The sequence below is a fragment of the Petaurus breviceps genome, unplaced genomic scaffold (assembly GCF_028583685.1).
Source record: "Petaurus breviceps papuanus isolate PSGF00001 unplaced genomic scaffold, PetGlider_PUasm1.0 37, whole genome shotgun sequence".
NCBI classification, from domain to species: domain Eukaryota; kingdom Metazoa; phylum Chordata; class Mammalia; order Diprotodontia; family Petauridae; genus Petaurus; species Petaurus breviceps.
This window is the reverse complement of record NW_027186296.1, coordinates 94113370-94129620: the sequence shown is the minus strand read 5'-3', so window position 1 is coordinate 94129620 and position 16251 is coordinate 94113370. Positions and strand designations below refer to the sequence as shown.

The 16251-nt window shown below is 38.6% G+C and overlaps 1 protein-coding gene across 2 annotated transcripts in view; it reads left to right on the top strand.

The window, feature by feature from the left end:
- Window positions 1–16251, top strand: part of PDZD8 (PDZ domain containing 8) — a 110234-nt gene that overhangs the window by 84994 nt on the left and 8989 nt on the right. Inside the window, exons 4-5 of one of the 2 annotated variants that reach the window (XM_069099045.1) lie at window positions 2771–2815; window positions 13467–13629. In XM_069099045.1, the coding sequence (XP_068955146.1) occupies window positions 2771–2815; window positions 13467–13629 (208 nt within the window). The remainder of the gene's footprint in view (window positions 1–2770; window positions 2816–13466; window positions 13630–16251) is intronic. The other variant, XM_069099044.1, reaches the window with a different exon arrangement.

The following is a 16251-nucleotide window of genomic DNA, read 5'->3' as shown; positions in this document are numbered from 1 at the left end:
AATCTCTTGACATTGGTATCTTTACAAAATTGCTCTCCTTAGGAGAGATGCACATAAGATTGGAAATGGTTTTACCTGCTTCTGACATTATTGGTGAAGTTAAATGCAGGCTGTCTACTGTACTTTATGTATTTAACTCTGCTATTCAGCTCATATAATTGCTATTTAGTTAACATCTATCAGCACTTCTTGAAATTGCTAAACAGTTTTCTTCTTTTTCTAGCATTTCAGAAAAATAACACTGACACTCAGTTATAGAAAATACTTTGCTACCGTAGTTTTCCTAGTATGTTGTAATTTAGTCTATATAGCCCCATTATTTAGTATTGTTGGTTTGAGTTTTTTGTTATTGGCCATAGTAGTAGTCTGTGTGAAGAAGTAGCATAGCCTAGTGACTAGGCCTCAGATCAGGAGTACCTAGGTTTGAATCTTGACTCTTGTCACTTCCTGGGAGTATGACACTACCTCAGGTTACTTTTGGGAGTTTAGTTTAATTACATAAGCATTTGTTAAACACTGATAGCACTGTACCATAGTAGTTTCCTAAGATGCCAAAAAGCAGTACCAGTCCATGTCACCAAGGAGTTTACATTCTTTCTGAATTACATGGTTTACTTGAACTTGAAAGAGTTTTAATAGAAGGCGTATCACATAAAAATGTTGACTTGTACTAGAGGAAGAAGAACATCATTTTTGCTATGATATTTCATACCTATATACTAATATAATAGATTTAGGGTCAGAACTGACCATAAAGGTCATCTAGTCCATTTTACAGCTAAGAAAATTGAGTCACTGAATACTCCTAAGAATCCTGTAGGGGTAGCAAGTACTGTTATGTAACTGTGGTCAAACGTCATTGTAAAGATACTCAGATAATTTGCTTTAAAAGCAGCAACTCTTAAATAATTGTGTACCTAAGACTTAGATCTTGATAGAGTTTAAGCATCCAGATCTTTGAGGTCACAAGAAATGGTAATAATCAAATACACCATGCTTTAAGGTACATGTCTTTTCTCATTTGATCCTCAAAACCCACTGATGAAGTAGTATCAGAAATGCCTTATGAGTTAGTAGATAGTCTTGAAGAATTCCTTTGAGCAAAAATTTCATTTCTCTGTTCCCTTAGCAGCAAGCCTTCCCAAACATTGCCAGGCCTGTCTTGGCAACAGGTTTCTGTCAGCAGACCCACACACCATCGCTTTTTGGCATGGCAATGGATAAGAAAAGAATTTTAGTGGAAGTTTAGAAATAGTATTAGCTAGCTGGGGCAGCTAGGTGGCACAGTGCGTGGAACACTGGGCTTGGAATCAGGAAGACCTGAGTTCAGATCCAGCCTCAGAAACTTCCTTCCTGTGTGACCCTGGGCGAGTCACTTGACCTCTGTTTGACACTGGAGAAGGAAATGGCAAACCACTCCATTATCTTTGCCAAGAAAATCCCATGGATAGAGGTCCCACAGGATCATAAAGAATCTGACATGGCTGAAACAATTGAACAACAATAGTAATTGACACAACAGCAACAGTAATTGACTAACTAATAACTTATGGCCAGTGGAGCTTGGACTACACCTCCTTTCATGCCCCTGTGGTACACTGTCTGCCTTTTTGGTTCACCTTGTGCATTGCTGAAATCATTTGCACTTTAATCACCCTATTGCTTTGCCTGTTCTTCACTAGAGAAGATTGTTCCAATTCTCACTCTTCTCTTTACTGATTATGTAACCCTGGGTAAAGGCAGCCCTTTTAAGCCTCAGGTGCCTCTTCTGTAAAGAGGGAGGATAAGAAGGCTTAGATATACATCCTCTACAGGATTATTTATTGTAAGACAGTCACTGTAAAAAGCACTGTTAGAATCTCGGTTATTGGGAAAACTATCACAGACTTGAGGATCATCGCATTGTTGTTATTTTGGTATTACCAGTGCCCAGCCTAGTGCCTAGCACTGACCGACTTACTGACTTAGTCACTAGGTATAAAACTACCAATCAAATTACAAGCAGAAAGATAGTTCCTGCCCTCAAGGAGCCTACATTATAATGAAGGAAAATAGCACCATAAAGGGATGTCATAAAGGAGAAATTCATTACCCTGGAGAATAATAAAGTGGTGGCTGGCCTGGGCTCCCTCCTCAAAGGAAGGCTCTAGGAGGAGCCAGTCAGTCAGTGGGAGGAGCTGGATGGGTGAGAGATGTGGATTTCAGGGCTGAAGTATAGATAAAGAGATTTCTAAGGTGTGGTGAAGTCCAGAGTGCAGCCTGGTAAGGGATGATCACAGATCTAAGCATCATGCAGCTCAGAAAGGGTTGTATATTGTTCTCCAGTTATCCATCATGTAAAAAAGTGACCATAAAGAGAATTGTGTCCACGAGATAGTCATTTAATGATTTTCAAGTATAAACTTAGTTTTAACTTCATTATCAATGAAAAAAAATATCTTACAGATTTATGTTAGATACCTGTCACTAAGCTATTCAACATAAAGAATGAAAGGCAGTATGATAAAGATGATGTCTGATGTAGTCAGTAAGAAAGACTCAGTTCATATTTTGCCTCTGACACACATCAGACTGTGTGACAATAAGTTGCTTACTTTCTCAATGTTATAAGTGACTCTCTATGACTATGTTATAACATAGTTGTTGATCTTTGGTGAAGGGCATTTCCTCACCGGAAGTTCCCTATACCAGTAAAATTAGAGACCCAGTACCCCCCTCCCCCCATTCCCCAAATCTAGTGGATTATAACAACAATTCTTGACTATTTCAGAGCCATTCCCCTGAGCCAGTGAAAAATTATGGAAAAGGCAGATGGGTAAGTAGTGACTAAGGTAAATTATCATTACTTCTAATTATAGTAAAAATCCAGATAGTTAGACATCAATATGTACTTCATTGACCTAAAAGGAATAATTTTCTAAGAACTACTCTCTTATTTGAGTTAGATTTGTCTCAATATCTGATAAGATATAAATACAAAGAATGGGGGAAGAGCTAACTCATTGATTTATAAAATTTTATCGCTTTTCAGTTTTAGTTTTGTAGATGAAATTAAGACTTCACTTTCAAAATCAGAGAGAATGAGAAAAATACTAAAGTAGCCTTTTAAAAACCAGTTTTGGATCAACATTCCAAGATAATGAAGAAAAAACTTTTTTCAGGTGGCTTTTTTGTTTGTTTTTAAAAGGCATAGTTATACTCCAGTGTCTTTGACAAATTCCAGCACCTGGAATTGTTTGTCCCTTTCTTAAATTAGACATGGTAATTGTAAGCAGACTAAGATAAGTCTTCTCTTAAATCTTTAACAGTTTGTATGCTTTCAATAGGTAGAATAAATCACTCCCTCTTTTACCTGTCTCTAGTTTTAGGCAGCCTCATATTTTTATTTAATTTTAATTAATTTAATGTTTATAAAGCATCATCTACCTGGGTAATTTATGTCTGGGGGGAGCAGATTAGATTACTGGTCAAGGCTCCTTGTCCTTTGAGTCTAATTATTTTACTAACTTGATTGAATTCAGGGAGATGCAGATATCATTTATGGATGCTTTAAAACTTCACATAAAAAGTCATATGAAGATAGTAGCTATTTTTAGGCTTTCCCTGTTATAGCAAGAAAAGTACTTGCATTATATATACATGATTATCTGAATGGGAAGTAGACTTGTATGACAGGTCAACAATAAAACCAAATCAAATATATTTAAAGTTAGGTACTTGATCATAAAAAATTTTTTTATCTGTTTTCCTATCAAAATACTCATGCTGCTAGCTGGTAAATTATTACATGATTGTCTTTTAACATATATGAACAAAGGATAGAGATTTAAGAAATAAAATTTTACAGATTTGCTTAAGTAGAGCTATTTTTGCTTCCTGATATCTTTAGATTAGTGAAAAATATTTCTTGTGGCTTTATTTGTAGCACTCTTAAGATAGGTATCTCAAAATTGGGGTTTTTATTGAAAATTCTGACCTCAAATTCCAAGTCCATATTAACATAACAAAATAAAACTTGATTTTTTTTAAATGGATCATCTCTTACCAATGTGTTAGTTTCTTGGATCAATTCCCTCTCTTTCCCAGACCTCTCTGTAAATTAATTTCACTGGAATTGATTTATTTCCATATACACCCACATAGCTCTTGGCAGTGAGTCCCAAACTTCACATCCTACTTTTGACTCCACATCAGTTGAAAATACAGCGTTGCAGGAGTAGAAACAGGACCTCTGCATGGCTCCGGCTCCCACCACCTCCAATCCATGTGAAAGGGGACTCCGAACAAACTCTGGAGCTACAGAAACCACAAAGTGACACAGAGAAGCTAACCTCCCGCTGAGGACAGCCTGGCAGGCCAGCAGGGATCAGCCAGCACTGCTCTCTGGGAGCCGAGGTTTTAGCCCCAGGGCAGGCCTGACCAGCCACCAGCTTGGAGGGACTCCAGACCACCAGCAGCTGTGGTGGTCCAGAATTATCAACACACAGATACTAAGGACAAAGTGAGAGGTCAGTGCAGTGTGGACTTTGGGACCAGTAGTTGGGAGTGTGTCAGCTTCTCGGGCAGCTTTAGTGGCTTCTCGCCTGCAGAGTGTAGGGGGACCAAGCATCCAGTCTGAGGGGTAATTGCTCTTGCTTTAACCTGCTTGTATCTGGATTGTGGTCCAGGGTGAAGGTCCTGGGGTGTGTGTCCAGCTTGCCAGAGCGTGTGGAGGCTTCAGAGAGGACACCCAGATAATACCTTTGGCAGCTGAGAAAACCCCAGCATTTGGGACGGAAGTTCCCCTGTCTGGTGGCAGAGTCCTACTGTGGCAAAAAGCCCAAAAGTCAAGTAATTGAGTGGCAAAATGAGCAGGCAAAGGAAGCAAACCAAGCAAAGCAATCCAATAAAGCATGGAACAGGAGGAAGGCAGTGAAGTCAGGACTCCTGCACCAAAAGCTTCCAAGAAAAATACAAGCTGGTTACAGACCATAGAGGACCTTAAGAAGCAGATAAGAGAAGTGGAGGAAGAATTGGGAAGAGAAATGAGAACGATGCAAGAAAATTATGAAATGAGAGTCAACAGCCTGGCTGAGGAAAACAACACCTTAAAAAATAGACTAACTCAAATGGTAAAAGAGGCTCAAAAAGCCAATGAGGAGAAGAATGCCTTAAAAAGCTGAATTTGCTAGATGGAAAAAGAATCTCAAAAGGTCACTGAGGAGAATCATTCCTTCAGAATTAGATTGGAGCAAATGGAAGCTAATGACTTTATGGGAAATCAAGATGCTGTTAAACAGATCCAAACAAATGAAAGAATAGAAGGCAACATGAAATATCTAATTGGAAAAACCACTGACCTGGAAAATAGATCCAGGAGAGATAATTGAAAAATTATTGGACTACCTGAAAGCCATGATCAAAGAAAGAACCTAGAAATTTCCTCCAAGAAATTCTCAAGGAAAACTGCCCTGATGTTTTAGAAACAGAGGGCAAAATAGAGGTTGAAAAAATGCACCCATCACCAAAAAGAAAACTCCTAGGAATATTATAGCCAGGTTCTGGAATTCCCAGATCAAGGAGAGAATATTGCAAGCAGCCAGGAAGAAACAATTTGAATATTGTGGAAACACAATCAGGATAACTCAGGATCTGGCAGCTTCTACACTGAGGGATTGAAGGGCTTGGAATATGATAATCTGGAGGGCAGAGGAGCTGGGATTAAAACCAAGAATCACCTACCCAGCAAAACTGAGTATCATGTTTCAGGGGAAAATATGGCCATTCAGTGGAATAGAGGACTTTCAAGCATTCTTGCTGAAAAAACCAGAGTTGAATAGAAAATTTGACATTCAGATACAAGAAGCAAGAGAAGCATGAGAAGGTAAACAGAGAAAAGAAATCATAAGGAACTTATCCAAGTTGAACTATTTGCATTCCTACATGGAAAAACGATAATTGTAACTGATGAAACTTTTCTCAGTATAAAAATAGTTGAAGGGAATAGAAATATATATATATGTGTATATATATATACATATATATATGTCTGTATCAGAGGGTATACGGGTGTATGACTACATATGTGAATGTATATATGTTTACAGGTATACATAGATAGAGGGCACAGGACCAATTTAATAGGAAGGGATGATACTTAAAAGGTAAAATTAAGAAGTGAGAGGAATATAATGAGAGGAGAAGGGGAGAGACAGAATGGAGTAAACTATTTCATATAGAAGAAGTAAGGGAAAATGGTTACAATGGAGGGGAAGAATAGGAAGGCAAAAGGGAATGGGTCAACCATATTGTCATTGAATTTGGCTCGGGGAGGGAATGAAATACACACTAAATAGGGTATCTCACCCTACAGGAAAGTAGGGGGGGAAGGGGATGAGAGGGGGTGTGATGGAAGGGAGGGCAGGCTGGGGGGGAGGGTATTTGGAAGCACCCACTTTTGAAAAGGGATGGGATCAAAGTAGAGAATAGAACAAGTGGGGTTGGAGGTGGGATAGGAGGGAGGGAAATATAGTCAGCCTTTTACAATATATCTACTATGTTATTGTTCTTCATTAGCCACACATATACAACCTATACTGAACTGCTTATCTTCCCAGTAAGTATGGGTGACAAGGGAGGAAGGGAATAAATCTGGAATCCAAAGTTTTAAAAACAAATGTTAAAAAAATATATATATATATATATACTATTATTATTACTATTATACATGTAATTGGGAATTAAGATATACAGGCACTGAGGCATAGAGGTCCACCATACCCTACTGGAAAAGTCGAAGGGGGTATGGGAGCGAGCAGATTGGAGGAGGGGATATCCTTTGGAACTGCTATTTTGGGGCAGTGGGTAGGGGGGAAAATGGGGAGAAAATTTGTAACTCAAAATCTGGTGGAAATGAATGATGTAAATCAAAAGTTAATAAAGCATTTGAAAAATGAAAAAACATACATTGCCAGCCATTGATCCTTGAACATCCTTTTCAGTGGTTCCATTTGTTGAACTGTGTAGTTTTCAGTTAGGCATTTCCTCTCATTTCAGTTAGCTATATACAAGGCTTCTTGGACTCCAATCTATTTGACAGGAATAAAGGTATTCCCCTTCCCCCTCCACTCCTTTGCTTTCAGGATCATGAGATTTAGAGCTTGTATGACTATGTTTCATTTTCAGTTTTCTTGGCAAAGATACTGGAATGGTTTACCATTTCCTTCTCCAGCTCATATTACAGATGAGGAAACTGAGGCAAATGGCTTGTCCAGGGTCATACAGCTAGCGAGTGTCTGAGGGCAAATTTAAACTCAGGAAGATGAGTCTTCCTGACTTTGGGCCAGTACTCTATCCACTGTGTCACCTAGCTGCCTGAGGGGTGGGGATGTACCTTAGAGATCATCTAATCTCACCTCCTCATTTTAGGAGGCAGAACCACAGAAGTTAAGGATTAATGACTTACCCAAGGTCACAAGTAGGTAGATTACTGATATGGTATTCGAACTCAGGTCTTCGGATCATAGATCTAGCACTAGAAGGGACCTCTAAAGTCAACACCCTCATTTTTCAGATGAAGAAAGAACCCTGGAACTGACTTGCTTGCCCTAGCACATACAGGTAGTAAGTGGCAGAAATAAATTCCCTGTTCTTTCCACTACAGCATGCTGCCTCTCATTCTAATGGGAAATACTTGGACAAAAAAAGGATTTATTTAGGAAGATTCATTTGGAAGGTCATTAGAAACTGATGGAAATTTTTGACAGCCTTGTTGGAATGCTTGCTTATTTTGATTAGGTTGCTCCCTGACCGGACATGTATCTATCACATGTGGACTTGTGCATTGGGAATGGTGCAGAGTAGTTGTGAGGAACCCAGTGGGTAGTTTCTAACTTATATTGAAAAGCATTTTTCAAAGATTCAGAATGGGTAAAAACTTTGAAAGTCTTGTGAAAGAGTTTCTGCCAGCAGAAAGCCAGTTTTGAAAACCTCAGGAGTTATAGAAGTGAAGCTAATTATATATTGTTAGCATTAGTAATATAATTGAGCTTTTATACAGATGGGGAGTTCAAAAGGAATGCAGGTGGGTACTTCAGAATGGAGTTATTCAGGTAACCATGTCTTGACTGGAGAAAACCATCAGGGGATTGGGATTGGAGTCAGACTTGCATATACCAGGAAGGAAAGCCCCAGCTTGTGTTGTGTTTTCTCCTTTTCTCTTCTATCCTAACAAAGCAAAGTTTCGGACTGTTTAGAAGCACCCCTGGAGAGTAGGAATTCATATGCAGTTCTGGGTTTCCTTGTTAGGTAATTAGAGTCACAGTGAAAGGCAACTGTTCTTTGTCTGAGAAGGTAAAAATAATTATAGGACACACTTCCTAGTCTCATTGAATATATTCTAGAGATGACCAGTAGCAAAGTCCATGTATATAGACAATTATGCCCAAATTAGATATAATTGACTGCTAGATCAGTGTACCAGCCACTGACAGGTAGGAACAATGGCTATAGGAGTTCTTCACAATTATTGGCTGTCTTATTCCCTGTGCTTCTCTCTTGGTCTGGTGCTACTGAGGATCACCTCTTTTTATCTTGTGAGTTTACTACCTGATTGTACTTTGCTGTGACATGACTTCCTCTGGCCCTCTCTGCTGACCCTAATTTGTTACCTCAGTTTCCTATGCAATTGTAACCCCTCAGTTACTTATACTTACTACTTTTCTTAGTATATTAAGGCTATCCAACCAATAAGTGTTTGAGGCCAAGATTTGAGTCTTTCTTGACTTCAGACCTGGCTCTCTATCTGCTGTGCCACCTACCAGCTCCTGTCACCTGATGAAATAAGAAAGGCTTTCCATAGGATGCAACTTTTAACTAGTCAGGGAGTTGAAGAGGTAGCAGAGAAGAAGGAAAGCATTCCAGATAGAGTCAACATGTTTCAAAGCATAGGGGTGGGAGACAGGATATGATAGAGGGAGCAGCAGGCAGGCCAGTTTGACTAGAACCAAGTGTATAAAGGAAAGTAAGAGGGTAATCATCCTGGAAAGATAGGCAAAAAGTCTGATTGTAGAGGGCTTTAAGTACAAACTGGAATTCATATTTTACCTTTGTACTAAAAACCAAAATGGTCTTGGAGTTTCTTAACCCAGGGGATTAACATTCTCAGACCTTTATTTTAGAAATATCAATCTTAGGGCAGCTAGGTGGCACAGTGAATAGCGTACCAGCCCTGGAGTCAGGAGGACATGAGTTCAAATCCAACCTCAGACACTTGATACTTACTAGTTGTGTGACCTTGAGCAAGTCACTTAATCCCTATTGCCTTGCCTTCCCCCCTCCAAAAAAGAAAAAAGGAACATCAGTCTTGCAACTGTGCAGAAAATGGATTAGAAATAAGCTGGATGCCATCTGTCCAATTAGGAAACTAGTGCAATCATCAAAACAGGAAAGAGGTAATGAGGGTCTATACAGGAGTGATTGTAGTTGGGAGTATAGAAGGAGATGAAACAGGGAATAGATTGTGGGGAAAGAAGGGTGAAGACTTGGGAAATGATGACATGGGGAAGGGGGGCAATGAAAGTGAAGAGTAAAAGGTTAACCATATATCTTGAATCTGGATCACTTCAGGGAAGGTAGAGCTTTCGGTAGAAATAGGGAAGTTGAGGGGAGAGGTGAGTTTGGAAAAAGGAAAAAAATAACAATTGCAGTTTTGGATATGGAGTTTGAGTTGCCTGTGGGGCATTTGTATACAGATGACTCCCCAGTCTGTATATCCAGCCCTTATCTCTCTTCTGAACTCCATTACCAGTTGCCCACTTAGTATATTTGCCTAAATGTCCTTGAGGCATCACGCACTCATTTTGTCCACAATGAAACATTCGATTTTTTCATCATCCTTCCAATCATCCCGGTTCACTATCTTGCTACTTTGGAGTCTTCCTCATCTATCTCATTTCCTTCAATTCCAGCCCACCCCCCCCCCCCCCATTGAATCATGTGCCAAGTCATGGTACTTGAACTTCTATAGCATCTTTCATCTCTGACCCCTTCTCTCTACCCATACAGCTCTTCTCATCTTGGCTCAGGTCCTCATTACCTCTTGGATAAGAGAAATAGTCTACTTATTGGTCCCTTGCCCTGCATTTCTCTCCTCAAATACATTTTCTGCTTAGTATGTTTTAAACACAGATCTGACCATGTTACTTCTGTCCTCAAAATCCCTCAGCCTGGAATTTAAAGACCTCCACAATATCTTAGTTATCTGCCTTTTCCAGTCTTCTTTTCTATTATTCCCCTTCACAATCTCTGTTCCAATTAGATTGTCCTACTAGTTGTATCCTCTACATGATGTTACTTCTACCATTTCTTGCCTTTTATACAGCCATCCCCCACGTCTAGAATGCAGTCTCTTCCCTTTACAGGGATACCTATCTTCCTTAAAGGCTTCAACACAAGGCCTTTCCCATTTGTTAGTGACTTCTCCCTCTTGAAATTACTTCACATACACTTATATTGGTGGGCATGTTTTGTCTTCCAAGTAGAATGCAAGGTCCTTGAGAGTAGGAGTGGTTTCTTTGGCTTTTGTGTCTTCATTGCCCAATTCTCCTTTCTTGGTTCCTTGTAAATGGTAGAAGCTTAATAAATGAATGTTAGATTGAATAAAGCAAAAAAAGCATGAAACTCTTGGGTACATGCCACCTGTTATTTACCTGTTATCGTGGTTATGAGGGGAACTTACCAGCAGCTACGAGTTATACCATGTGTCTTTACTTTTTAATGCAGAAAATTTTTCAGAGGCCAAGTAAGGTTTTAATTAATATTATTTTGATTTGTCAACCTTTCTCCTGCTCTCCAGCTTTTAGGAGGTAGTCACATAAACCTAATGTTTTCTGTCATGGAAAGAGGTCATGTTGCCAAGCCTTCAGCTATAATTTCTTTGCCATTTTAAAATTATGATAGTAGTAGAGTTACTGATTCTTAGATTAATGTATGAATTCACTATGACATATGGAAAAAAATCAAGATAATTAATTTGTCTGACAATGGGTGCAGTCCATATAGTTATAGGTTATAATGTATAGTCCATAGTGTAAGTCTGATTTCTTTTTCAGGTTTTACATTAGAGAATTCACTAGCAGTATCTAATAAAAATTGATCCAGCAATTTCATTTAATATTTCCTCTAAACTGAATCATTGTTCTGGAAAACTTAATCCTTTGGAAACCTGAAGTTTTTCAGCTGAAAAGTATCATTTGAAATTGGAAAAAGGTGTTTTTTTTTTATTGGAAGTAGAATGCAATAAAAAGGTAAAGTTCTGTTTAGATTGAATAAAGAAAATGATAATACTAGTTAACATTTATGTGATACTTTGAAGGTTTGCAAAACATTTTAAATTTTTTTACCTCATTTGATCCTCACAACAACCTTATAAAATACAAGCTATTTTTATTCCCCTTTTGCAGTGAGATTAAATGATTTGCCCAGGGTCACACAGGTAAGTCTCTAAGACAGGATTTGAACTCATGTTTTCCTGATTCTTAGTCTAGGAACACTGAATTACTTCTTTACAAGGTGATTTGTTTTTTTAAGAATTTCTTTTACTTTAATTTGCCATAAAATCTTGATGAAAATTTTCATGCTATGCTGTCATAATTAAAGAATCCATCCACATCTCTTTACCAAAATGTCTAATGAATTGCTTTGGATGGTTTATACTCTTTACGTGAGCTTGTTTGAACATGTGTGGCAAGTGTTTATTGTGTCAAAACAATTATGTATCACATTTTAAAATTAAAAGCTCAATTAATCAAGATTAACTGGAACTTGTTTCCTCTCAAACATGTAATTTTTATTTACAAAGACAAAAAAGACATTAAAATAAGCACAGAATAAAAATTGAATTTGAATCAGACAAGTTACTTCGTCCTACCCTCAGTTTCAGGATGTATCTTCAGGTCAGGACATATTCAGCCCAGTTACCCTGCTTCATAATTTTATGGCAGTCTAAAATGGAAACTCTCTTCTAAAGAATGACAGCTCTTAAGACCTGGAAGATCCTCAGTCAATTAAGGGAGGGTGGGGGAAGGGGAAGGATTCCATCGGTTATACTCTGTCCTTGAAATAAGTTAAAACAGTAGTAGACTCATAAATCTCGAAATTTTTCAACAGGAATTGCAAACCAAAAGGAAATTTCATCGAACTTTCAGTTCATCAGAAAACTCAACCCATAGTCAGAGCATTTTAGAGAATGAAAATCTCACTGTGTTTACTTAATTTAAAATGACCCCTTAATATACATGTGCACATACACACACTTGGATAAGAGCGATAGTCTACTGATTGGTACCCTTGCCTTACATTTCTCTCCTCAAATCCACTTTCTGCTTAGTATGTCTTAAATACAGATCTGACCATGTTATTCCTGTCCTTAAAATCCCTCAGCCTGGAATTTAAAGACCTCCACAATATCTTAGTTATCTGCCTTTATTTTTAGTTGAGAAAAGTGGACCACTTATTGATAGTTCAAAGTACTTTACATCCATTGTTTTATTTAATCTTTATTGTAGCCTTGGAAGGTTGGCAAGGTAGGTATTTTGCACATTTTATAGATGAGGAGGCTCTAAGATGTAAAATAGCTAATGAAGTGACAGGGCCAACCCTCAAAACCATGATGTCAGACTGTCAGTACAAGGGGAAGTGGAAGGACTACTTTGTTAAAGTTACATGTGTCTTTTGTTATACAATCTGTAGCTTAGGAAGAATTTATCATTATTCTTTTAGATTATAATTAGTTAATTGTCACAGCTTGTTTTCTTTAAAATTTAAATCGCTAAGCAGCCATGAACCCCAATAACCTTTCATAGAGAGTAAATAAGCACATACATATTTAGATGTGTTTGTGTATGTATACACACCCATACACCCACACCCCAACACTACAGACCCTTAGAAAATAGGCACCCATTTTGTTAGTGCCTTTCAAACCCCCCCTCTTCTGTAGGTTAAGAAGGTTCATTGAAGGTAATTAGACCAAAAAGTAATTTGATGGTTTGTGCAGGTTATTCTAGGCCCACTAATTTTACCTCCTGGGTCAAGGCTCATTCTTGCTATTAGTGAAGTCCTCTCTCCCCTCACCCCAATGCATGTGTCAAAGTGTTTCTTAGCCAGAATTCTACCTTCTCAGTTGAAGTCAGTCTCTGCTCAAGTGTGCATGTGGGCACACATGCATTCCTGCACATGCGTGCGTGCACACACACACACACACACACGCACACACACGACTTTGTCCTGCCTCAAAATACTGGAGTTGCAATCAGAAATTCCAGGTATTTAAAGCTCTGTACAGAAACCCAGTTTCTTCATCTGCAAATGGGATAATTCCTCTTGTATTCCCTGCTACAGAAGGTTGGAGTGCTGTGTGAACATGAATTATTACTAATAAGTTCATTGTATCAATACTCATTCTTGAACATTTTCTCTTTATCAAGGCTGAGTTAGTGAAAGGAAACTTACAAAGCGTTGGACTTACACTTCGCCTGGTTCAGTCATCTGATGGATATGGTGGACATGTCGTAATTGAGACTGTGGCACCCAATTCCCCTGCCTCACTTGCAGATCTTCAGCGGGGAGACAGACTTATAGCCATTGGAGGTAATTTCTGCTGTTCTTTACAATGCACTTAAATGAGTTTGACTTAGAAAAGTAACTTTTAAACTAGTGAGGTTTTTAAGCCAATGGATTGATATTCACACTATCACAACTCCCTGCCTTCCCACCTTTTCACCTCATCAGCTTTTGACTACACAATTTTTTTCTCCTGTAGTATCATTTTCCTCCTATCCTCTCTCTCTCTCTCTCTCCCTACCCCCCGCCCCAGACTTGGCACGCCCACCCCACCCCCATAACTCTCTTCCTGCCAATAAACTTAATGAGAATATATCCAACTACCAATATAAAAATGCTATGCAAATGCAAGGTATTATAATTGCTATTGCTGCTGGCTGCCACCACCACCACTAATATATGGGAGAATAAGGCAGTTGTCTTTCTATGAGGAGAATAAATGGGTACAGCACCTCTTGGCTCTAGGCCTCAGCTCTGTTCCCAGACTAACCATTTAGCAGAAGATGCAAAATAACATAACATTCACATAGGTCATCTTGGAGTACCATGTATATGTATGTAGAGACATTAATTTAGCTAATATTTATTTATTAGCATTATTAAATTTAACATTCTGTACTAGTTGCTGAGAAAAATATAAAGTTAAATTGGTCCCTTCCTCAAGGAACTTATATGCTAATACTGTATTTGCCATAGCAATGAATGAATACCATGTTATTCATATCAGGAAGTACAAGTTATCTAATTTAGAAATTATCTCATTTTCCTTATTTATAATCTTATTCAGTGACTATTAATCATCTTGTTGAATTTTTACCTAATGAATCAGAGTTTAGCCCATACTTTCATATGAAAACATCTGCTAAAGGCCTAAAGTGTGTAGCTTGACTTGACAAAAGTTAAAACTTGAGTATGACTTGTCTAAAGAGCTCTGGTGACCATATCCTATAACATAGGGATCATTAAGTCCAACTCCCTCAGTTTACACATGAGAAAATTTAAGTTCAGAGGGATCTGGGGACTTGCCTTTCAAAGTCAGTTAGGTCACGAATGGCAGAGCCAAGATTCAAACCCATTCACTTCTCTCCACTCCCCACACACTAGAGAGATGCTCTATTCCTGTGGCCTATTCAGAGTGGCCCTGCGACACTAATGTAAACAACAGAAAGCTAGGAGGAAGAAGGTGTCACCTTGTTCAAGTACCTGTTTGCCCAATTTTTCTAAACCTTTCTGCTACTTTTCTCCTACCAATAAAGAAAATAAATTATTTTGTTTAAGCAGTGGTACTAAGCAGAGTAAGGCCTAATGACAAGAAGGGACTAATTTATCTTTTAAGCAAACTACACTTTATTTTATATTTGCTTCATCAAACTGGTTTTGAAAGTTAAATCCAGTCCATGATACCTTGTTAACCCTTTTTTTCCAGGTAAGTTACTCTTCATCTCTCTCAGAGCCCATGAAGTATCCCTCCACCAAAGGGATAGCTTCTTGTCCTTTACCCTTCCTGGTTTAAATACCAATGACCAATTTCTGAAATCATAGATTCAGTGCCGTTGTATCTAATATCAAAATACAGATAAGCAAACAGTGGAGAATTTATACTCTTTCAAACCACAAAACACAAATTACATATCAGATACCAATACAACAATTACCAGCCACCTTCTCTTGGACCGCACAGATGGTAACTTGCCTTCGGGAGCTCAGTCCTCTGCATTGTGCCCTTACCCTCCCTTAGCAGTACTAACACACACACACACACACACACACACACACACACACACATACACACACGTGTCAGGCTGGTATGACTATATATGCAATATTCGACACCCTCAATCCTTCATATCTTCAGAGAAGGGAAGGTTTTCCCATCTCTATAAGGAACAATCTTGATCATTACAATTACACATTCAGTTTCTTCCTTTTATTTTCCTTTGTCTGTTGTAGTCATTGTCAATGTTTTTTTGAGTTCTGTTTACTTTATAAGTTCACTTAGTTTCCTATGTTTTTCTCAGCTCTTCATATTATTTCTTATGTCACACACATTACATTATATTTACGTACCACCGTTTGTTTAGCTATTCTCTACAGCACCTACTCAGTGTCCAATTCTTTGCTACTCCTAAAAGCTCTACTGTAGATACTTTGTTGTTTATGACACATTTCTTCCCGCCTCTGTCTTCCTATGTATGCCTAGCAATGGGATCTCTGGGTCAATTTAGTCTGTTTTTGGAACAGACCTAGATTTTCTTGGCATAGCCAGTTAAAAAAAAAAAAACCAAAGGGGCAGCCAGGTAGCACAGCGAGTAAGAGCACCAGCTCCAGTGTTGAGAAGACCTGGAGATCGAATCCCGGGCTCAAACACTTAGCACCCACCCAGAAACACCTGGCCGTGTAACCTTGAGCAAGTTACTTAACCCCAATTGCTTAAAAAAAAAAAAAACACGCTGTGAAGTATGTACATTTGGGGCGGCCAGGTGGCTCAGCGAGTAAGAGCACCGGCTCCAGTGTCGGGATGACCTGGATCAAATCTGGGCTCAGATACTCAGCACCACACCTAGAAATAACTGGCTGTGTAACCTTGAGCAAGTTACTTAACCCCAATTGCTTTAAAAAAAAAAAAAAACAAACCATTTTACCAAAGAA